Below are 23005 nucleotides of genomic sequence, written 5' to 3'. Positions count from 1 at the left end.
ATACGTTTGCAATAACTTTGTGCTTTGTGTTTTGAAATTGGCATTTGGGAACTGAACATCCAGGAGAATATTTTTCATGTGCTGAATTTTTATTGTCAAGCCCTCAGGTAGTTGCTGTGTGCAGTTCAATCAAAGAGCAATCTAACTTACTAACTCAGGGGCCAGTGTTTATAGCTGTGTTACCCTACATAAGCTCAGCTTCCAACATGGGCCCCTGAGAGGATGCACAGGAGATTCATCAGAAGGAAAATTTTAGGTGGAGAATCTGGGACCTGTTCTCCTTGGGACAAAGGCAGTTGAGGGGAGATTTGACAGAGGTGCGCATGATTATGACGGGTTTAGATAAGTTTGACAAATGAAAGCTATTGCCAATAGCTGATCGCAAAGCGACGAGGAGACACACATTTAAGATTTTAAGCAAGAGATGTGGGAATAATGTGAGGAAGAACTTTATTTACACCGCAAATGTTAATAACCTGGAACTTGCTGCCTTGGAAAGTAGTGGAAGCAGATCGAATCAGTGTTTTCATTGAGGAACTTGGATAGGCACTTGAGGGAAATAAACATGTAGGAAAAGAGTGGGCAAATGGAACTGACGGCGTTGCTTTCCAGAGAGATGGCGGGCAGAGAGATGAGGGGAGGTGTTGGCGAAGCGGTATTGCTCGTAGACTAATAATCCAGTGGTCTGGATTCAAGTCCCAAGGAAGATGGTGAAATTTGAATTAAAAGTCTAATGATGACCATGAAACCCTTGTTGCAAAGATTCCTCTGGTCCACTAATGCCACCCTTACCTGGTCTGGCCTCCATGTGACTCCACACCCAGACTCACAGCAATGTGGTTGACCCTTAAGTGCCCTCGGTCACTCAGTTTAAGGGCAATAAATGCTGGCACGGCCAGTGATGCCCACATGCCATGCATGAATGGTCTCCTTCTGCACTATAATGATTCCTTGACTCTGGGCGGGATTTTATGGCCTCCCAGCCGTGTGCCTTTGGGCAACGGGAGGCAGAGAACCGTCCGCTGGTAGCGGGACCATCTGCTCGCGCCACGGCCAATAGGATTTCCCATTGAAGCTACCCTATGCCACTGGTGGGATGTGCTGCCGACTGGACCAAAGAATCCCAACACCAGCGAATGGCTGGAGAATCCCGGACTCTTTGTTTTGTCCATTAATTAAAAACAACTTTCAACAAAGGCAACTTTTTATCTGTTGAGAGTATTTGCTTTAGAAAATAGCCCAAGGCAATTTAAAGAGGCTTTGGGGAACATATATGCAGCTCTAAGACAGGAATAATGAGAGCGGCTGATCAAAAACTCAATCAAAGAGCTGTGCTTTGAGGAGGGCCTTAAAGGACGAGAGGAAGGTGGAGAGTCTGAATACGTTACAGACTGTGGTGGCTAGGCGGCTGAAAACACACTACCAAAAGTAGGGTGAAAGATGAAGGGGTGGTCGCAGAAGAGACTGGAATCATGGGAACGGAGAGTCTGGGAGGTGCTGGAGACCATGGGGCAGTGAGGGGGATGTGTGTAGTTTAAAAACGGGGGGAACATTTGAAATTTGAAGAGTCATTGCAGACTATGAAGGAGAGGGGAGATGGTGAGCAGGTTCGGCTGTGGGCAACATCCCTCTAAGGTGCTTGGATCCGCGGGGAGGTAGCAATCAAGAAGACAGCAAATAATCCGTGCGCAATTAGTGTTCCCTTTAAGATGTGTGACCATGCAGCAATCTTAAAGGGACAGTATGAGTACAACAAACAGGTCGCGCAGAGTGAAGTGAAATTAGAGGGAACTTATGGAAAGCAGATTTTGGTTGGGCTGAAAATTATAGCGGCCGGGTAATTTAAAAAGTATAAATGCAAGTCTAGTCTAATGGTGCTCATAGAATCATAGAATCCTCACAGTGCAGAATGAGGCCATTCAGCCCATCAAGTCTGCACCAACCCTCTGAGAGAGCACTCTATAATAGCCCACTCCCCTATCACCGTAACTCCGCTCAACCTGCACATTTATGGACACTAAGAGGCAATTTATCATGGCCAATCCACTTAACCTGCACATCTTTTGATTGTGGGAGGAAACCGGAGCACCAGGAGGAAATGCAGACATGGGGAGAATGCGCAAACTCCGCACAGTCACTAAAGGCCGGAATTAAACCCTGGCACTGTGAGGCAGCAGTTCTAACCATTCTGCTACCGTGCCGCCCCTTGATGGAAGAGGATAGCAAAATAAATTACAGATATCGCTTCAGCCATTTGTAATATGGTTACATGTAGACAAGTAAAGGGTTAATTATTGCATCTCAGTGTAATACAAACACTAGAGGGCACCACTAGTTCCCAGTATAAATATAAGAACTCAAGGAATCTCGGGTAATCAGTTGATTGATAGCAGCAGAGAGAGATAGATCGCAGGATAGCTAGGATTAAATAGAAGTAGCACGTGTAGTTAATTAGTTATTGCTTAAACATAGATTACTTTATTAATAGTTATAGTTCTGTGGAGTGTGCAAACTCAATATTATTTGATAGTTAATCAATAAATCAGTTTTGCTTTAAATTAGAGATTAGTGGTTTCTTTATGATCACACCATCAGACCATTCTGGATAACGAAGCAAAGAGTAACGATATATTGCCAAAGAGTAATATAACAACCACTGTTATTTTAATCGTCATATATTACATTTCCTAATAGAGGCAACAGGTGGAGAGGCCTCGCACAGGGTCAGAGGTTATTGGCTGACTTTAACTGAGAGGCAGTGGGGTGGGGGTAAGACCATCACAGCCAGTCTGATCCCGACATCCATAAACACTGGGATTATCATCTCTTCCCAAGCACCCTGTTTTATTTATCATCAGCCCAATTACTGAGGCCAATTGTAGATTATTCTGGCTGGATTTTCTTCCCCAATATCTCCCCAAATCAGGTGGTTTGTGAGCCTGGAGGACGGAGAGACTAATCCCATACCCCCACCCTCATTCCAAACAGGATGGCAACATTCCTTCATTGCCGCGACACATTTGAGCAAAGGAGCAAGGATATTTTACTGCAGCTGTTCTGGGCCTTGGTGAGACCACAGCTGGGGTATTGTGCACAGTTTCGGTTGCCATATCAAAATAAATTACGAACTTGCCGTAGAGGGAGTGTAGCCAACATTTACCAGGCTGATTCCTGAGATGGCAAGATTGTTGTATGAGGAGAAAATGGATCGATTATCATTATATTTACTGGAGTCTGGAAGACTGAGAGGGGATCACATTGAAACGGGTGAAATTCTGACAGAGCTGGACAGACTGGATGTAGGAATGATGCTTTCCCGAGCTGGGCGATCTAGAACAAGGGGTAACAGTCTCCGGAAATAGGGCAGGTCATTTGGGACTAAGATGAGGAGAAATTTCTACACTCAGAAGGTGGTGAACTTGTGGAATTCTCTACCACAGAAGGATGTGGAGGACAGGTCACTGAATGTATTTAAGAAAGAAACAGATGTCTAGACACTAAAGATGTCAAGGGGCATGGGCAGAGAGTGGGTTGTGGCGTTGAGATAGAGGATTAGCCAGGAGCACATTGCATGACCGTGTAAGGTGGAGGGGCTGAATGGTCCAGTCCTGCTCCTGTTTTCTATGGCGGTGCCAGGGGGCAATGTCGGCAGGAAGGTTTCCAAGTGAATAGGTATGCCATGGGTTGGCCTTTCAAAATGGCGTCCCGAACTTTGAAAAACCCAAGTTCCTGACAGACTGGGCTCAATCAGAATCCGTTCCACCTAGGTGACTTTGTGGGACCTACCCTTTATCTTTTTTTCTCTTAGTCCCGAATGATACGACAGGGAAGGGCGCAGTTGGTGTTGACTGCATCCACGCCGGGTTTTCCTGCACGCTGTTAGCCTTTATTGGTATTTGCGAAAATTCCATCCCACATTTTCATTCATGTGATGGGGCCATTTTTCCCAGTTACCACCATAAGTAAAATCATCCTCAGAGACCCATGAAAAGTAATGGTGGTAGCTAAAGATAGAATGGGCTCAAAGCCCCCTCGACCTTGTGGGAGCAGCAGCAACACCTCTAATGCATTAACTGGAATGCTAGCCCCTTCTTACTCCATAAAAGCTCCAGTCATTCACCTCTTGGAGACCGCAGCATAGTTTGAGATGTCCAATTTTTAAAAATGCTCTTTTCTCATACACTTCACACCCTATTAATTAAAAAAAAACATCTGATTGGATGCGGGTGCTATAGGCAAGGTCAGCATTTGTTGCCCATTCGCGATTGCGTTGGAACCGAGTGGCAGGCTGGGTCACTTCAGAGGGCAGTTAAGAGTCAACAACATGGTTGTGGGGTTTGGAGTCGCACACTGGCCAGGCTAGGCAAGGCCAGACCAGGTAAGAAAGGCAGATTTCTTTCCCAAAAGAGATGAGTGAACCAGATGTCTTTTTACCACAATCGATGCTAGTTCTGTGGTCAATGTTACTGAGGCTAGCTTTATATTCCAGATTTTACGGATTGAATTTAAATTCCACCAAATGTCATGATGGGAAATGGACACATTTCCCCAAATCATTATCCTGGGCTTCTGGATTAATATCCCAGTGACATAGTCACTACTTTCCCATCTTCCCCCTAAATGTAGTTGGCCTCCTTTCAATTCTGACGCTGCATACCTGCTGGAGGCTGAAGGAAGGTCAAAGTGACTCGGGGGCAGCTTATGTACATCCTGTCCTGACCATTTCATGGCTGGTTTCAGAAAATCCAGCCCTCAGCCACAACGCAAATCATGTATTAAATTTGGAATATTAAATATGTTCAGGTCTATGCTACTGCTATTCATTACCATCTTATTCTCTGTATGTCGCTTCACTGAAGATGAATTCTGTTGAGTGAATTATGGTTGAAATGCATTATAAATAAGCCACATATCCTTCCACCAATCTATCTGTCCTTCATTTCATTGGCTGTATGGGAGGTAATGGACACATTGCTGGTGTTCAGAATTGCAAGTCCAGGCGGTGCGGACTCTAAAGGAAACTTCTGCACCATCTTAGCTGAGAATAAATGCAATGCATTTCTAATCAATATATTCGGTTTGATAAAGACCATTCAGCCAGGAATGTGAGCAGTACCTTCATGTCACAAGGACAGCCGGAATTTTCCGCTCCCCTGCCGTTAAGATAGGGAATCCCAATCGGGTGGAGAATGCCGCGTCAGCTCAAAAATGGGATCAGCGCCGTGGGGCAGACTTGTCCCCAGCCTCTGGTCCATCTCGCCGGTGATAGCAAGCTTATCACCCCTTGCTGGCAGCAACATATCCATTCATTTGAGTGCAATTAATGGGCTGGAAGACCGAATCTCCATCCCCCTCCGTTAGGCAGCACGGTAGCACAGTGGTTAGCACAGTTGCTTCACAGCTCCAGGATCCCAGGTTAGATTCCAGGCTTGGGTCACTGTCTGTGTGAAGTCTGCACGTTCTCCCCGTGTCTGCGTGGGTTTCCTCCGGGTGCTCCAGTTTCCTCCCACAGTCCAAAGATGTGCAGGTTAGGTGGATTGAACATGATAAATTGACCTTAGTGTCCAAAAAGGTGAGGTGGGTGTAGGGTGTCGGCTTAAGTTAGGTGCTCTTTCCAAGAGCCGGTGCGGACTCAATGGGCCAAATGGCCTCCTTCTGCACTGTAAATTCTATGATTTATGATATATGCTCCGACCCCAGCCGGAATTTCACCGTGCGGGCTTTCGTGCAAGTATTGACAAGCTCGGTCCTCGCGCAATAGACCCCGAGAGGGGTCAAGGGGATTGGTCCATTGCTCATGTGCCTCTCTACTACTGTTTGTAAGCAACCGTGTTTTGACTGACAGCTGCTGGCCACTTCAAAAAAACAAAATGCTTTCCCTGCTTCTTTTCTAACCGCAGAAAGCACTTCGCATTGTTGAAGTGGCCAGCAGCTGTCCATCAGAACAAGGTTGTTTATAAACATTGCCCTTAGCATCAATGGAGGGTACTTCAAATGTAAACGTGAAGATAAACAAAGAAACATCTAGACTGCTGTGTTTAAACTATTAAGCTGTCAATCAAAGGCTAGGTAAAGGTACTGCACTGCGAAATTGAATAAATACTAAGCATTTCAAAGGATCACAGGGAATTTCAAGGCTTTTCAAATGTTGTGGGTTTTTTCGGATGGCTCAGACACATCAGAATATAGCAGTTTGAAATGCATATGGCTGAGAGAGAAGATATGGGGAAAGGGAATGTGTTCCTGGCTTGATTCTTCACTGAACTATCTGGCCTGCTTATTAGCTGTCAGGTAGAGCAATTCAGAGTGAGAAGGCCAGTTCAGAATCTAAATAGGTCAGACCAGGATGAAAATGTTGAACCGAGGGTTGCCTGAGATCACCATAGCAAGAGGGACCTTCAGGTTGCCCAGGGCTGGAAGGGGCAATCCAGACACGGGAGGATCCTGGGGGAGGGTCTCAGGTTCACAACATTACCAACAGCCTGGCACCACACAATCTCCAGGACCCTCCCTCTGCAGTCTGGGGCAGAGGGGCACACGGGCAACGAGCTAACCTTCTTGAACCCCCTTGAGGTCCAGCGCACCAGGCTAAGGTGCCACTGCCAGAGTGGCAGTGCATTGGTGCCAGGCGACAGTGCACCACTGGCAATGCCAGAGGAAGGGGTCTGTGGGTTGGAGGCTGCTAGTGGGGTTGGGTGGGGACATTGGGTCACCCTCATGTGTGCGTGGTGTGGGGAGCTGACCTGTTATTCCTATGGTGGGGGGAGGATGCCCCTCTTTGATGAGAGGTTGGGGGATGCTCCCCTTGTTTGTGAGGAGTCAAGATTTGCGTTGTATGGGAGAGGGGGTTCTGTCTCTGGCCGTTGGGATCGGGGAACTCATTCAAAATAGCGGCCACCGACCTGCAGTGCAGGGAAGCCAGAGTGTTTTCCGCTGTGCATAATTGTGTATGGTAAAGGTATGAGAATACCACCTCAATGGCACTCCATTTTACTCAGGGAAGCACAAAAACAAATTCAGGTCAGAGGAATTTTCAATGAAACAGCAAATGATTATGATGTGAACAATCATGGTGTCAGAAGAAGAGGGAGTGCTTGTTATTCTAATCAGCTGCTTTCTACGTACCTCCCCTTCATTTATTTGCTATTTTATACTTTCTTCCTTACCATAAGGGTTCATTTATTCCCAGGCTTCTGACATTGTCCCTGCCGATGCGATAAACTATTGTCTTCTGAAATGTTGGGCAGCACGGCGGCACACTGTTTAGCACTGTTGCTTTGCAGCGCCAGGGTCCAGGGTTAAATTCCCGGCTTGGGTCAATGTCTATGCGGAGTCTGCACGTTCTTCCCGTGTCTGTGTGGGTTTCCTCCGGGTGCTCCCGTTTCTTCCCACAAGTCGTGAAAGACGGGCTTTTTAGATGAATTGGACATTCTGAGTTCTCCCTCAGTGTACCCGAACAGACGCTGGCGTGCGGTGACTCGGGGCTTCTCACAGTAACTTCATTGCAGTGTTAATGTAAACCTACTTGTGAGAATAATAAATATTATAAATGCAGCCTAATTTTAAAATGCCTGCGGTGGTAGGACTGGGAGCAGAAGGGGCTCCAATTTCCTGATTTTGGCCAGCGGGCTGGTCTCATGCCTCCTGGCCATTTACATTCTGGGAGGAGCAGGGGAGGGTGTGACAGGTACCCACCCACAGCTAGCTTAACAAGCCAATTAAAGGGCCTATCGAGGCCACTCAACAGAAGCCGAACTCAGTCAGCTTGTGTGCCCCCACCCCAGGTGAGGCTGAAGCCTGTTGAGGGGATGGAGGTGAGAACCTACTGGCGGACTGGGAGGACGAGAGAGAGCACTGCATCCATCTGAGGGACCCTACTCCTCCCTGCCACCCCCCCAACACATGGCTGCCACCACTGGAGAAATGGGCAGAAATGCTGGCCTAGCCAATGATGCCCACATCCTGGAAGAAAGCATTTGAAAAATAGATATTTTATTGGAGAATCATGCTTAATTGGCCTTGAAAAGTTATGAGTGAGCTGCCTTCTTGAACCGCTGCAGTCAATGTGGTGTAGCAGACCCACAGTAATTTTAGGAAGGGAGTTTTCAAGATTTTGATCCAACAACAGTGCAGGAACGTGACTTAATTTCCAGTCAGGATGATGCATGGCTTGGAGTGACGTTTGCAGGCAGTGGTGTTTCCATGCATTGTTGTCCTTTCCCATCTGGGATGTAGAAGTCGTCGGTTTCAGAAGTGCTACTGGAGGAGCCTTAGTGAGTTCACAACGATGTTGTGGTGATTTTGGAGACATGGGTAGAGCAGGGACAGGAATGGTTGTTGCAGGTTCCAGGATTTAGATGTTTCTGTAAGAACAGAGAAGATGGTAAAAGAGGGGGGGGGGGGGGGGGGGGGGGGGGGTGTGGCATTGTAAATCAAGGAAAGAATTACGGCGGTAGAAAGGACGTTTGAGGACTCGTCTACTGAGGTAGTATGGGCCGAGGTTAGGAACAGGAGGGGAGAGGTCACCCTGTTGGGAGTTGTCTATAGATCTCCGAATAGTTCCAGAGATGTAAAGGAAAGGATTGCAAAGATGATTCTCGACAGGAGCGAGAGTAACAGGGTAGTTGTTATGGGGGACTTTAACTTTCCAAATATTGACTGGAAATACTATAATTTGAGTACTATCGATGGGTCAGTTTTTGTGCAGTGTGTGCAGGAGGGTTTTCTGACACAGTATGTAGACAGGCCAACAAGGGGCGAGGCCACATTGGATTTGGTACTGGATAATGAACTCGGCCAGGTGTTAGATTTAGATGTAGGTGAGCACTTTGGTGATAGTGATCACAATTCAGTTATGTTTACTTTAGCAATGGGCAGGGGTAGGTATATACCACAAGGCAAGAATTATAGCTGGGGGAAAGGCAATTATGATGCTATTCGGCAAGATTTAGGATGTATAGGATGGGGAAGGAAACTGCAGGGGATGGGTACAATCGAAATGTGGAGCTTTTTCAAGGAACAGCTACTGCATGTCCTTGATAAGTATGTACCTGTCAGGCAGGGAGGAAGTTGTCGAGCAAAGGAAGTTGAAGCACTTGTCAAGAGGAAGAAGAAGGCTTATGTTAGGATGAGACATGAAGGCTCAGTTAGGGCACTTGAGAGTTACAAGTTATCCAGGAAGGACCTAAAGGGAGAGTTAAGAAGAGCGAGGAGAGGACACGAAAAGCCGTTGGCGGATAGGATCAAGGAAAACCCTAAGGCTTTCTATAAGTATATCAGGAACAAAAGAATGACTAGAGTAAGATTAGGTCCAATCAAGGATAGTAGTGGAAAGTTGTGTGTGGAATCAGAGGAGATAGGGGAAGCGTTAAATGGATATTTTTCGGCAGTGTTTACACTGGAGAAAGACAATGTTGTCGAGGAGAATACTCAGGTTCAGTCGACCAGGCTAGATGGAATTGAGGTTCACAAGGAGGAGGTGTTAGCAATTTTGGAAAGTGTAAAAATAGATAAGTCCCCTGGGCCAGATGGGATTTATCCTAGGATTCTCTGGGAAGCCAGGGAGGAGGTTGCAGAGCCTTTGTCCTTGATCTTTATGTTGTCTTTGTCGACAGGAATAGTGCCGGAAGACTGGAGGATAGCAAATGTTGTCCCCTTGTTCAAGAAATGGAGTAGAGACAACCCTGGTAATTATAGACCTGTGAGCCTTACTTCGGTTGTGGGTAAAATGTTGGAAAAGGTTATAAGAGATAGGGTCTATAATCATCTTGAAAAGAACAAGTTGATTAGCGATAGTCAACACGGTTTTGTGAAGGGTAGGTCATGCCTCACAAACCTTATTGAGTTTTTTGAGAAGGTGACCAAACAGGTGGATGAGGGTAATGCGGTTGATGTGGTGTATATGGATTTGAGTAAGGCGTTTGATAAGGTTCCCCACGGTAGGCTATTGCAGAAAATAAGGAAGTATGGGATTGAAGGTGATTTAGCGGTTTGGATCAGTAATTGGCTAGCTGAAAGAAGACAGAGGGTGGTGGTTGATGACAAATGTTCATCCTGGAGTTCAGTTACTAGTGGTGTACCGCAAGGATCTGTTTTGGGGCCACTGCTGTTTGTCATTTTTATAAATTACCTGGAAGAGGGTGTAGAAGGATGGGTTAGTAAATTTGCAGATGACACGAAGGTCGGTGGAGTTGTGGATAGTGCTGAAGGATGTTATAGGATACAGAGGGACATAGATAAGCTGCAGAGCTGGGCTGAGAGGTGGCAGATGGAGTTTAATGCGGAAAAGTGTGAGGTGGTTCACTTTGGAAGGAGTAACAGGAATGCAGAGTACTGGGCTAATGGCAAGATTCTTGGTAGTGTAGATGAACAGAGAGATCTCGGCATCTAGGTACATAAATCCCTGAAAGTTGCCAGGCAGGTTAATAGGGCTGTTCAGAAGGCATATGGTGTGCTAGCCTTTATCAGTAGGGGGATTGAGTTTCGGAGCCACAAGGTCATGCTGCAGCTGTACATAACTCTGGTGCGGCCGCTCCTGGAGTACTGCGTGCAGTTCTGGTCACCAAATTGTAGGAAGGATGTGGAAGCTTTGGAAAGGGTTCAGAGGAGATTTACTAGGATGTTGCCTGGTATGGAGGGAAGGTCTTACGAGGAAAGGCTCAGGGACTTGAGGTTGTTTTCGTTAGAGAGGAGAAGGCTGAGAGGTGACTTAATAGAGACATATAAGATAGTCACAGGGTTAGATAGGGTGGACAGTGAGAGTCTTTTTCCTCGGATGGTGATGACCAACACGAGGGGACATAGCTTTAAATTGAGGGGTGGTAGATATAGGACAGATGTCAGAGGCAGTTTCTTTACTCAGAGAGTAGTAGGGGTGTGGAACGCCCTGCCTGCAACAGTAGTAGACTCGCCAACTTTAAGGGCATTTAAGTGGTCACTGGATAGACATATGGATGAAAATGGAATAGTGTAGGTCAGATAGGCTTCAGATGGTTTCACAGGTCGGCGCAACATCGAGGGCCGAAGGGCCCGTACTGCGCTGTAATGTTCTATGTTCTATAACCTCCTGAGACTCTTAAGGCTGAGAAATGTACCCTTACATTCCTCAGTCACCTCACCTGAGCCAAGCACATAGATATCCATCCATTTCTCAAAGACCAATGCAGTTTGTATATCTTTTCTATATAGGCTCTGTCTTGCTAATGAGGGGCGGGATTCTCCGACCTCCCGCCGGGTCGGAGAATCGCCGGGGGTTGGCGTGAATCCCGCCCCCGCTGTCCTCCAAATTCTCCCGCCCCCCAAATATTGCCCCAGTGTGAGTCGCGCCGCCCGCCTCGGAGAATGGCGGGGTCCAGCGCGACTCAATGGGCGCCGGGGCTGACCGAATTCTCCGGCCCGCGATGGGCCGAAGTCCCGCCTGTTCTTTGCCAGTCCCGCTGGCGTAACTTAGAGTCGGTCCCTTACCGGCGGGACCTGGCGGCGCAGGCGGGCTCCGGGGTTCTTGGGGGCCGTGGGGGGATTTGGTCTCGGGAGGTGCCCCCACGGTGGCCTGGCCCGTGGTCGGGGCCCACCGATCCGCGGGCGGGCCTGTGCCATGGCGGCACTCTATCCTTCCGCACCGAAGGCCGTGGTCATCCGCCATTCCCGGTGCGGAAGTGAATCCCTCTGGGCATGTGCGGGGATGACGCCAGCACACATTGGTGCTCCCGCGCATGCACCAACTCGCGCTGGCCGGCGGAGGCCCTTCGGCGCCGGTTGGCATGGCGCAAAGCCCCTTTCCCACCAGCCGGTGGGGCGCAAACCACTCTGGGGCGGGCCTAACCCCTGAAGGTGCCGAGGATTCCACACCTTTGGGGCTGCCTGACACCGGATCTACCCGACTGGCCACGCCTCATGAGATTTCGCAAGACGCTGCAATATGAATCCTGCCCACTGTGGGCGGAATCACTTTTTGGAAATTTGCATATTAGAGTGAAACAGCAAGTCCTAATTCAGTATCATGAGATCTAACCAAGGTGTGGGATCTAACTCCCTTGCCGTGAAGACCTCGGGTATGTGCCATTCAATACTGGTCTCCACAAATGGGGACCAGATGGAACAGCACCGGAGTTCACGCCACTCCGTCCAGCCGGGACCCCCCGCCCTGCTGGGTAGGGGTGAATCCCGCCCGAGGTACTTCTTTAAGGATTTGCATTTATGTCAATGAAGAATTAATTCTACAACCTATTACTTCCTCCAATATAACAAACGCTATTGGTTACGAGCCTAGAATCACATGAAGGGAATATTTCTGGCAGAATTAGGTCAATCTGCTTCAAGTGCATAATGCAGCGATAGCTGAATTTAATGTGTCATCCTTTCACACTCAAAATGCAGTTGTAAAGAATCAGCTAATGTTTGCATTAGTAACGTTTCAAGCATTCTGCATTGGTCGTCCCTGATACTTGTTTAACCGAGTTCTGTGAGCATTTATGTTCAGTGACTATGTTTTTAAATTTCTCCATTTATTATTTACAGTGTCTTTCTAAAGTGCTGCAATATTCTTACCAATCTGCAACTGTTCTAACTGTTGAATGTGCTCAAAAACTACCTGCCTGTGGAATGTTCCGGAGTCCTGCCGAACTCAATTGACTTCCGAATGTAAAATCTTGCTCTGTAACTTGCTCACACCGAGTCCTGTTCACCAGCCACACCTCTGCTTAGTTTTAAAATTCGCACCCTTGTTTACAGATCCCTCCATGACTTTGCCCTCCCTGGGCCAGACCTACTGGTTGCGTTGCACCTGAAAAACAGCGCGGCCCAGTAGATGCCAGCAGATTTCACTTCTGGGATCTACCCGACTGGCCACGCCTCACGAGATCTCGCAGGACGCTACAATATGAATCCTGCCCACTGTGGGCGGGATCACTTTTTGGAAATTTGCATATTAGAGTGAAACAGCAATTCCCAATTTAGTATCATGAGATCTAACCAAGGTGTGGGATCTAACACCCTTGCCGTGAAGACCTCGGGTTTGTGCCACTCAATACTGGTCTCCACAAATGGGGACCAGATGGAACAGCACTCATGGGCACCTCCCAGGGGATTGGAGGCCCCCAGGTGCATGCTCTCTGGGCAGGGGTGGCACATTTATACTGCTGGTGCCACCTGGGCATCCTAGCACTGCCAGCTTGGAAGATCCAGTCTGGCTGTGCCACCTTGGTACCAGGCTGGCACTGCCAGGGTGCCAAGCTGGCATTTTCTCCTTTGATAGGGCCTGGGATTTCCCTGCGTTGGAGTGGAGGGGTGCTGGGAGCTCGGGGACTCTTTCTTGTGAGTTGGAGCTTGGTGGGAGTTTGGGGATCCTGTTGGGGCCTCGAGAGATCTGGCGTCCCGATCTCGCGCTGCGCTGAGGTGTTCTGGCGAACAGAGCTCCTCATTGCAGAAAGTGGGTCGAAGTGCGGCCTTGTCGGCGAGGTCCCACTGAGGCCCTTTATCTATTTGGATGGCGGGCCAATTCTCGGTGTTCCAAGCGCTAGGAAACTGCCAGCTCATCTCACGCACTACATGCCTCTGTCCCCATTTGGGTAGATCGCACCCTCTGTCTTTATAACCTCCTCTAACACTCCCCCCCCCTCCCCCACCAAGATCACTGTGTTCTTCCAATTTTGGTCTCTAACCCATCACTGAGTTTAGTCTCTCTTCCATAGGTGGCTGTCCCTTTAGCAGCCAAAGCCAAAGATTGAAATCCCTCAACAGAGGACAAGCTATGCTGACGTACGTGAGCACTAGTGCCTCGGGAGGCTCAGCCTCCCGTGGCAAGTCGCTAATTTCATCTTCATGACACCAGACCGTTTCCCAGTTGACCAGATGGACATGCATTGATGGACAAGGTGCCTGGCACTGGAGGCTCCATACTCCCCTGTCTCCCCCCACTGTGAAGATCTGCCTCTCGCCAAGTTCTGTGAAGCAAGGAGTAATTGGTTGTAATCACTTGTATACGAAAGAGTGTAAGCCACCATTTGTGGAGGGTACCTGAGAGGCATGGGAGCGAGTGGTCAATAGACTCAGTGGGAGTATAGGGGAAATGGTGGCATAGTAGCAATGTCACTGGACCCGTAATCCAGAGATCCAAGCTAACGCTCGAGAGAGAGTGGTTCAAATCCCGTTGTGGCAACTGGTGGAATCAGAATTGCATGACTAAAAATCTGGAATACGCTAGTCATACTAATAATTATTCGTCTAATAATATAAATAAATAAATCTGATTAATTATATATTAATAATAAAATCACCATTAAACTATCATTGAGTTTTGTTAAAATCCTTCTGTCTCACTAATGGAAATCTGCTGTCCTTATCTGGTCTGGCCTATGTGTGACTCCAGACCTGCAAACCATTCAGTTCAAGGGCAATTAGGTATGGGACAACAAATTCTGGCCTTGCCAACGAGGCCCACATTCCATGAAAGAATTTATAAAATGTCTTGGCCGCCAGATGAGGACGTGTGTTGCCTGCAGAGAGAGGAATGTGTGAAATTGCAAGTTGCGTTGCCCCAAAAAAGGCTTTGGGTCTTGGGTCTTATCTGTCATGTCCTCCTGAGGTCCTGGATATTCCTGGTCCAATGTCTCCAGATCGGAGACAGTGCCATTCGCATCCGTGCTTGCTTAGCTGGAGAAGCTAGCCTTTCGTTCCACTCTTTGGAAAACGTACCACACTGCCGCCTCTTGGTTCCATCAGTTGGATCTCTAGGTAAGGGTGGGAGATCTGGGTTTGAGCCTTCTTGGGTCTCCTCTCTATTCGTGTGGGTGCTGCAAATCAAATTAAACCAACTCCGGGCAACGTGACACAGTCCCTTTGAGCAGAAATCACTCCTCAGAATTGCTTGACTCATCTCCCTTTGGTAGGCAGAGTAGAATCTATTGAATCTCGACAGTGCAGAAGGAGGTCATTCAGCCCATCGAGTCTGCACAGGCCCTCTGAAGGAGCACCTACCTCGGAACATTTACATTTGGTGGAGCAGAATCGTATCTTTTACATAATTACATCAATTATTTTTCTCCATCTATCTTCCAGCATCATTGTAGCCTTTTCTAATCTTGTCTGGAGTGTAGGTGTTGCATCAAAGAGAATTTACTCACTGCTGAAGCTCCAATGGTCAGCATACTGAACAGGTGAATATTTGGTATGTGCTGAGTCAGATTGACGCAGGGACCAGCGATTGAAATCAGCTTTGAATCATCTCATCGCCACTCCCTATCAACCTTGCCATTTATCATCCTTGATACAAAAGGAACATCAACCCAACAATGAATTTAAAACATTATTGGAATAGATTAATCCACCTTTTTGTATTTTAACTTATTTTCCCAATGTTAGAACTGTGTGAATTTATTGTGCTGTTGTGATAGAAGCGGCAATCTGGTTTTTTTTAGCACCACCAGGATGAAAACTACAAATCCCATGATGCATCTGACCCCATGTCCTCCCCCTCTATATGCACATGCCCACACACAATAGAAACTGTCTATTGCTGAAAAGAGAGACATGCTTAATTTTATTTGACTAATGTCACATGTACCGAAGTACACTGAAAAGTATTTTTCTGCGGCCAAGGGAACATACACAGTAAAAGAATAATCAACAGAGAACACTGACAAATGGTACATCGACAAATAGTGATTGGTTACAGTGTGGAACAAGGGACTAAACAAAGCAAATACATGAGCAAGAGCAGCATAGGGCGTTGTGAATAGTGTTCTTACAGGGAACAGATCAGTCCGAGGGGGAGTCATTGAGGAGTCTTGTAGCTGTGGGGAAGAAGCTATTCTTATGTCTGGATGTGCAAGTCTTCAGACTTCTGCACCTTCTGCCTGATGGAAGAGTCTGGAAGAAGGCAAAGCCTGGGTGGGAGGGGTCTCTGATAATGCTGTCTGTCTTCCTGAGGTAGTGGGAGGTGTATACAGAATCAACGTGAAGATGGCAAGCTTCTGTGATGCGTTGGGCTGAGTTCACCACACTCTGCAGTTTCTTGCAATCTTGGACCAATTGAGAGGATGCTCTCTATCGCACATCTGTAGACGTTTGAGATGTAGACATGCCGAATTTCTTGAGCTTCCGCAAGAAGTAGCTGTGTTGTTGGGCTTTCTTGACTGTTGCATCAACATGGGTGGACCAGGGCAGACTGTTGGCGATGGTGACCCCCAGGAACTTAAACCTATCGACCATCTCCACTTCGGAGCCATTGATGCAGACGGGAGTGTGTGTCGTGCTACGCTTCCTGAAGTCGATGATCAGTTCCTTGGTCTTTCCGACATTTAGAGAGACATTGTTTTTGGTACACCGTGCAACCAAGATTTATCTCCCTTCTGTAGTCTGATTCGTTTTTGTTTGAGGTACAGCCCACCACAGTCGTATCATCTGCAAACTTACAGATTGAGTTGGAGTTAAACCTTGCCACACAGTCGTGTGTGTATAGGGAATACAGTAGGGGACTGAGCACACATCCTTGCGGGGGCCCGATGTTGAGGACTATTGTAGAGGAGGTGCAGTTGCCGATCCTGACAGATTGCGGTCTATTGGTGAGGAAGTCAAGGATCCAGCCGCACAGGGAGGGGTCAAGTCCAAGATTGCAGAGTTTCGTTATTAGTCTTGTCGAGATAATGGTGTTGAAGACGGAGCTGTAGTCTATGAACAGCAGTCTTACGTAAGTGTTGGCACAGCTTTTCATCTTGCACTCATCAGACCAAATGCAAGAATATCAAATTTCAACAATTCATTCTACAGGAGAGATTGTTTGTCAAGTCGACTCTGATTGGTCAAAGTGTTGCCATGGAGAAAGCAATGGGAAACTACAGGCTCTCCATGCTTTTGGGTAATGCAAAAAAGGAACAAGGCTTGAACATTTTCCTTTTGTTTGCAGAGAACGGTAATTGTCAATGACAGCTGGATACCCACAGACTAAACTAAATTACCGGCTCTGGGACTGAAGAAACCTGAGCAGGCTTAACATATTGAAAATTAATTACTGAAAATTCTAACATTAAAGGCCGACACTTCGTTTTTAACATGTGACGAGGATTGTGTAGAGAATGGTCAATGCAGGTTCACCAGGAACCACCTCAAAGCACATTTCTATCACACACCATCACCAGACTGCCCGTAAATACTGCAATTTTGCTTCTGATCCATCCTCAAACTTGTGTGTTTGCATTGTTTTAATTTTGCAATGCTCATCCAGATAATTTGCTTTGTGGGAGATCCTCTGATTCCAAATGGTAGAAGTCTTACTGGAACAACATCACCCTCAGAAAACAGAATGAAAGCCATTGAACATGACCCAGACAAAATTGTTCATCACACACACACATGCAAAAAAAATTAAGGTTAATTCTTTACTCCGCTGCAGTTACATCCAAGTACCTTAGACTCCTATTAATAATGTGTAAAATGTGCAACATCATCTCAAAATATGCCAGTGTGTCTGAAACCTGTCTACGTTTTTTTTAAGATACTTAAACCCAAGTTCAATATCAAAATTCATTAATTTCTCTGATTTTGAAGCAGGGACAGGATTGAACTCACAACTCCCTCCTTTGCAATCTATCAACCTAAACTGACACATTATAGATCTATTCTACTGCGCAATTGCAGTAAGATAGTCTGAAGACTGGACACACTTACCAATCAATGGGACAGAGTCAGATGTTGCTGGCATTATCTCGGCTACAAGCAGCATGAATACTGTTAAGGATAACAGCACAGTGATCCCTGTAGGATAGAAAAAAAGTGGGGTGAAGATGAAATAGCATAGCATTTGAAAGTTAAACAGTCCTATCTAAACACCAGTATTAGATATGTTACCTTGAAGTAACAGCTAAAATCAAAACCACCTCAGCAGTCTCGGAAGATAAATAAAAGCAAGGTATATAATAAATAAATAAATAAATAATAAATAAAAGTTCATTTGGTTTGCTTGCCATAGCTGATCTGCTGTGACCTTAATTCCGCTTCCCTGCCTGTCTCCATAACCTGTGAAACCCTTGCAGATCAAAACTCTGTTCAACTCAACCGTCAATATATCCAATGACCCAGCCGCCATGGATCTCTGGGGGTGGGGGTGGAGAATTCCAAAGATTTTGAACCCTCCGAGGTCAGAAATTCCTCCTCATCCCCATTTTAAATGAGAGAGCGCTTATTTTTTAAACTGGGCAGCCTAGTTCTGGATTTCCCCCAGGGGAAAATATTGGGCTGTATTTTATGCACCCCCCCCCTCCCATCCCCCCTCCCCTCCCCCCCCCCCCCCCCCCCCCCCCCCCCCCCCATCCCGCCACCACCACTAGATATGTTTTTGGTGGAGTGGGGGCATAGAATCATAGAATTTACAGCGCAGAAGGAGGCCATTCAGCCCATCGAGTCTGCACCGGCTCTTGGAAAGAGCACCTTACCCAAGGCCCACACCTCCACCCTATCCCCATAACCCAGTAACCCCACCCAACACTAAGGGCAATTTTGGACACTATGGGCAATTTACCATGGCCAATCCACCTAACCCGCACATCTTTGGACTGTGGGAGGAAACCGGAGCACCCGGAGGAAACCCACGCACACACGGGGAGGATGTGCAGACTCCGCACAGACAGTGACCCAACCCGGGAATCGAACCTGGGACCTTGGAGCTGTGAAGCAATTGTGCTATCCACAATGCTACCATGCTGCCCCGTGCATGTAAGGTATTGCATCCACCCACGAGATGTCTTCCATAATGTGATAGGCAGGTTGGTGCCAAAACCAGCAGCCTGTATGCAATTTTTTAAATGGCAGTAGGTGCATATATTGTACTGCCTATTCCACTATACAGTTGGCTTGGGCATGCATGTAGTAGCGACTTTTGTTAATCCAACTGGTTAGAAGGCATGAAGGATGGTGGGTACATCATAAGGGGCAGGAGTGCTCTGTGCATATTGGGGACAACTCCCCCCCCCCCCCCCCAAGATACTACACTCCTCACTTTGTTCCTTCCCATCTGGCTTCCAAAACCAGTGCCCCCCCCCCATCCCCCAATCCCTGAGTTGCCCCAAACCCTTCCCAACGTAAAAGCCCAGGATTTACCTCACTTCCGATGCCATTGCTCTTCCCCATGGGTTGCCTTGCCGTCCCAGCAGCACCCGCTGCGGCGTTCTGACACTGCCGCGACTGCTGGAACTGTTGGCCAATCAGATTGGCCGGCAGCTCTCATGGGAGTGACATCTTCCCACTGAGAGACAGCAATCTGACCCTCACCTGCTTAAGGGCACTGGCAGCTTGTTATAAGGGATTGCGTATTGAGGGTCAGTCAGTGGAGCATTAACTTTGCTTTTGGAAGCGGCATGGGATAGGGTGGGGTGGAGCTGTGGTGTGGGGGGGAATGTGGTGAGTAAGGCACCTCCTCCCCCTCTGTAAAGAGTGAACCCATCATCTGAGCTTCTAGCTGGTCAAGCCCACCACAGAATCTTATTTCTTTCAATAAAATCACCTCCCATTCTTCCAAACCCCAACGAATGTGGGTCCATTCTGCTCAACCTTACTTGAATAGACAAACCTTTTAACCTCAGATAAACCTTCACTGAACTGTTCTAATGTAGGCATGTCCCACCTTAAATATGGAGGGCAAGAACGTACACAGTACTCCAGGTGTTGTGTACAATTGTAACAAGCCTTCACTACTGTTATATCCATCACTCTCATAATCAAGATCAACATTCCAATTGTCTTCTAATTACTTGCTGTATCTATATACAAATGTTTTATTTATGAGGACACTCAGATACCTCTGACCCACACCATTCTGTCGTCTCATTCTATCGAATTAATATTCTGCTTTTCTAGTCTGCTAACATTTTCCTACATTATATTCTGAAGAGATTTTTATGTAAATGTGTAGAAGGTCCAACAAGGAACGGCGCAGTGCTGGATCTAATTCTGGGGAATGAAGCTGAACAGGTGTTCGAGTTGGCAGTGGGGGACCAGTGATAGGCCACAGCATAATATAACGTAAGTTTGTTATGGAAAAGGGAAAAGATGGTCTGTAAAAAATGGCTTTGGGAAGGCAGATTTTATCAAAATAGGGTAGGACGGTAGCATTGTGGATAGCACAATTGCTTCACAGCTCCAGGGTCCCAGGTTCGATTCCGGCTTGGGTCACTGTTTGTGCGGAGTCTGCACATCCTCCCCGTGTGTGCGTGGGTTTCCTCCGGGTGCTCCGGTTTCCTCCCAGAGTCCAAAGATGTGCAGATTAGGTGGATTGGCCATGATAAAATTGCCCTTAGTGTCCAAAATTGCCCTTAGTGTTGGGTGGGGTTACTGGGTTATGGGGAGAGGGTGGAGGTGTTGATCTTGGGTAGGGTGCTCTTTCCAGGAGCCGGTGCAGACTCGATGGGCCGAATGGCCTCCTTCTGCACTGTAAATTCCATATGGCCAGAGTAGACTGGGAACAGCTTTTTGTGTGAAAATCTACAGCAGAGCATTGGGAAGGTGGGGGGAGCGGGGGGGGGGGGGGGGGGGGGGGGGGGGGGGGGGGAGGGGGGGGGGAGAGGAAGGATGAGGAGGGAGGTGGGCTTAAAAAATGAAATGGGGAGGGTACAGGTCCAACATGTTCCCTTTTGGGTGAAATATAGGAACAACAAGCCCAGAGATCTCTGAACGTCTAGGAATATTCAGGACTGGATAAGAAAGAAAAGAGAGGCTATTGGCAGATACTAAGGGAGCAAATCTACAAAGACTTTAGTGAAATATAGAAAGTGCAGGGGGTATCTTCAGAAAGCAAGGAAATAACTTAAGAATCTGTACGTGAATGTTCCTCTTCCCTTCCCACAGCAGCGCCAACTGGCGAACCGGGAAACACAGGAACCACTTCACGGTGAGGGTTCGCAGCATGAATTACCTTCTGCCACATTATCGGTCGTGGCTGCTGACTCTGAAACTTTTCCTGACTTGGGGTCATACCGCAAGAGAATATGATCTTGCTTTCTCTGAGCAACTCTTCAGTCTCATGGCTCAAGATACTGGCCCACTTTGTTTTAAAATTATTCCCGGTAACCACCTTTGGTTACTACGTAAACCTGGGCCTGGATTCTCCACCAGGCGACATAGGGATTGCGAATTTAGAATCGTGCGTCCGGCCAAAACCGCGGTTCACGCCGGTTGCCGAACCGGCTGCCATGCTACCGCTGGTGGGGGGGCCGAGCTGTGCATCAGAGTCTCTCGGCTCTCGTGATTCTCCGGTATTCTGGGCTGGGAATCACGTTGGCGGGGATTACCACATATATCACCAAACATGTTGGACCACGCAGTGGGCCAAGGTGGTAAGTCTGGGAAATACCCTCAAAATCTAGCTGAGAGCCACCCACCCCACCCCCCACAATGCATACCTTCCTACTCCTCTTCTACCAGACCCCCCCCCCCGCCTCCACTGCCCCAGAAAACCCCTAAAACGGGAAACCTGCCGCAGGCCCACCTAAAATGGGAGAACCTCCCCCGGAACCTGTGGTGATCACAAGTTAACCAGATGCAACACAACTGAGCGACCACTAGAGGGAGCACGGGAGAGCCATATAAATAGATCAGGACAGGAAGTGAGGAGACACTCTTCACAGCAGGCGGGCTGGTAAGCAGGACACACAGCAAGCAAAGCTGGTAGTTAGCACTGGAAGGTAGTTCTAGGTCGAGCTCTGGAAACTGAACGAACTCACAATAAAGCATCTTCTCCACACTTGAGACTACGAGCTTTATTAAGACACGAGGAACAACACATGGTACCAGCAGTGATTTCAGGACGCTTACGACAGGACAACTCAGCTGCAGATACAGAAAGCACAAAATGGCATGGAAATCTCCTACTGGACATTTGACTGGGGAAGACATCGCTAATTCGAGGATGTGGCATGGATACCCACCTCAGCTGGACACGACTGGTAATGTAAGAAATGTCTGGAAAAGGTTTAAACAAATGTTCGATTTTTATCTCATAGCTAATGATGTAGCAGAAGCCTCAGACAAAATTAAAATAGCAATTCTCATCGAAGGGCCTGTCAATAGGAAAGTGTATAATGGATTTAAACACTCAAAAGGTGAAGACAGGAACAGCTTACAAACGTTACTAAACAAATTTGAAGAGTACTGTGAGAAATTTGAACAGCAAGGCATGCTCACAGTCCAACCTGCACAGAGACTGAGTGATGCAAGACTTAAAAATCACAAAAAGATCAGGAAATCGCGAATGCACAGTACAGATCAAAAAGAAGAAATAACATGAATTTTTCACAAAGCCAAAACGCTGAAATCCAGTCCAGATCGGAAAGAAAAGGTAACTTACAACTTTTAGAAAGAAAAAACGCTGAAATCCGCGATAGAATGGCGTCGGAGCACATTTTGCAGTCTCTGGTAAGCAAAGAACTACAAATCGCGTCTGCGCATGCACCGGAACCGGAAGTCGCGCATGCGCCGGAACCGGAAGTCGCGCATGCGCAGTTTACAAAAGATCGCGGCGCCGATCGTTATGCGCATGCGCAAGCCGCGCATGCGCAGTCAAAAAAAGTCTTCGTCGCGGAATGTCATGCGCATGCGCAAGCCGCGCATGCGCAATGGACACCGAACCGCACAAGGAAAGAAAGCCGATTTGCGCATGTGCAAGTCGTTCCTACGCGTGACGTCATGACGTCTGAGAATCCTGACCACGCCCACTTAAAAGGGAAATGCCCGAAAATTGAAAACAAGACACTTAAAGTGGTAAAACCAAATTTTCTTGCCTCAGAACACAGAAAAACGCCTGAACTTAAACCAACAGTGAAAAACAACTTGCACAAAACCTTGGAAAAAGCTGCCTTCACCACACACAGTGAAGCGAACAAAAAGAATTCCGAAACAACAAAAGATGATTTGTTTTCGACGATTACCTCTCAGACCTGACTGGGTCAGTCGGATATGCTTATCACAGCATCAGCGACACGGTCGCAAAGTACAACACGAACCAACTCGTGGTAGATGAATC

General features: G+C 47.4%; 1 protein-coding gene across 2 annotated transcripts in view; it reads right to left on the bottom strand.

Moving 5' to 3' along the window:
• Positions 1 to 23005, bottom strand: part of chrna8 (cholinergic receptor, nicotinic, alpha 8) — a 309073-nt gene that overhangs the window by 38447 nt on the left and 247621 nt on the right. For both annotated transcript variants that reach the window (XM_038804235.1, XM_038804234.1), the window contains one exon: positions 17662 to 17748. In XM_038804235.1, the coding sequence (XP_038660163.1) occupies positions 17662 to 17748 (87 nt within the window). The remainder of the gene's footprint in view (positions 1 to 17661; positions 17749 to 23005) is intronic.

This window comes from Scyliorhinus canicula, chromosome 8 (genome assembly GCF_902713615.1).
Source record: "Scyliorhinus canicula chromosome 8, sScyCan1.1, whole genome shotgun sequence".
Lineage (NCBI taxonomy): Eukaryota > Metazoa > Chordata > Chondrichthyes > Carcharhiniformes > Scyliorhinidae > Scyliorhinus > Scyliorhinus canicula.
This window is presented reverse-complemented; position numbering and strand designations above follow the sequence as displayed.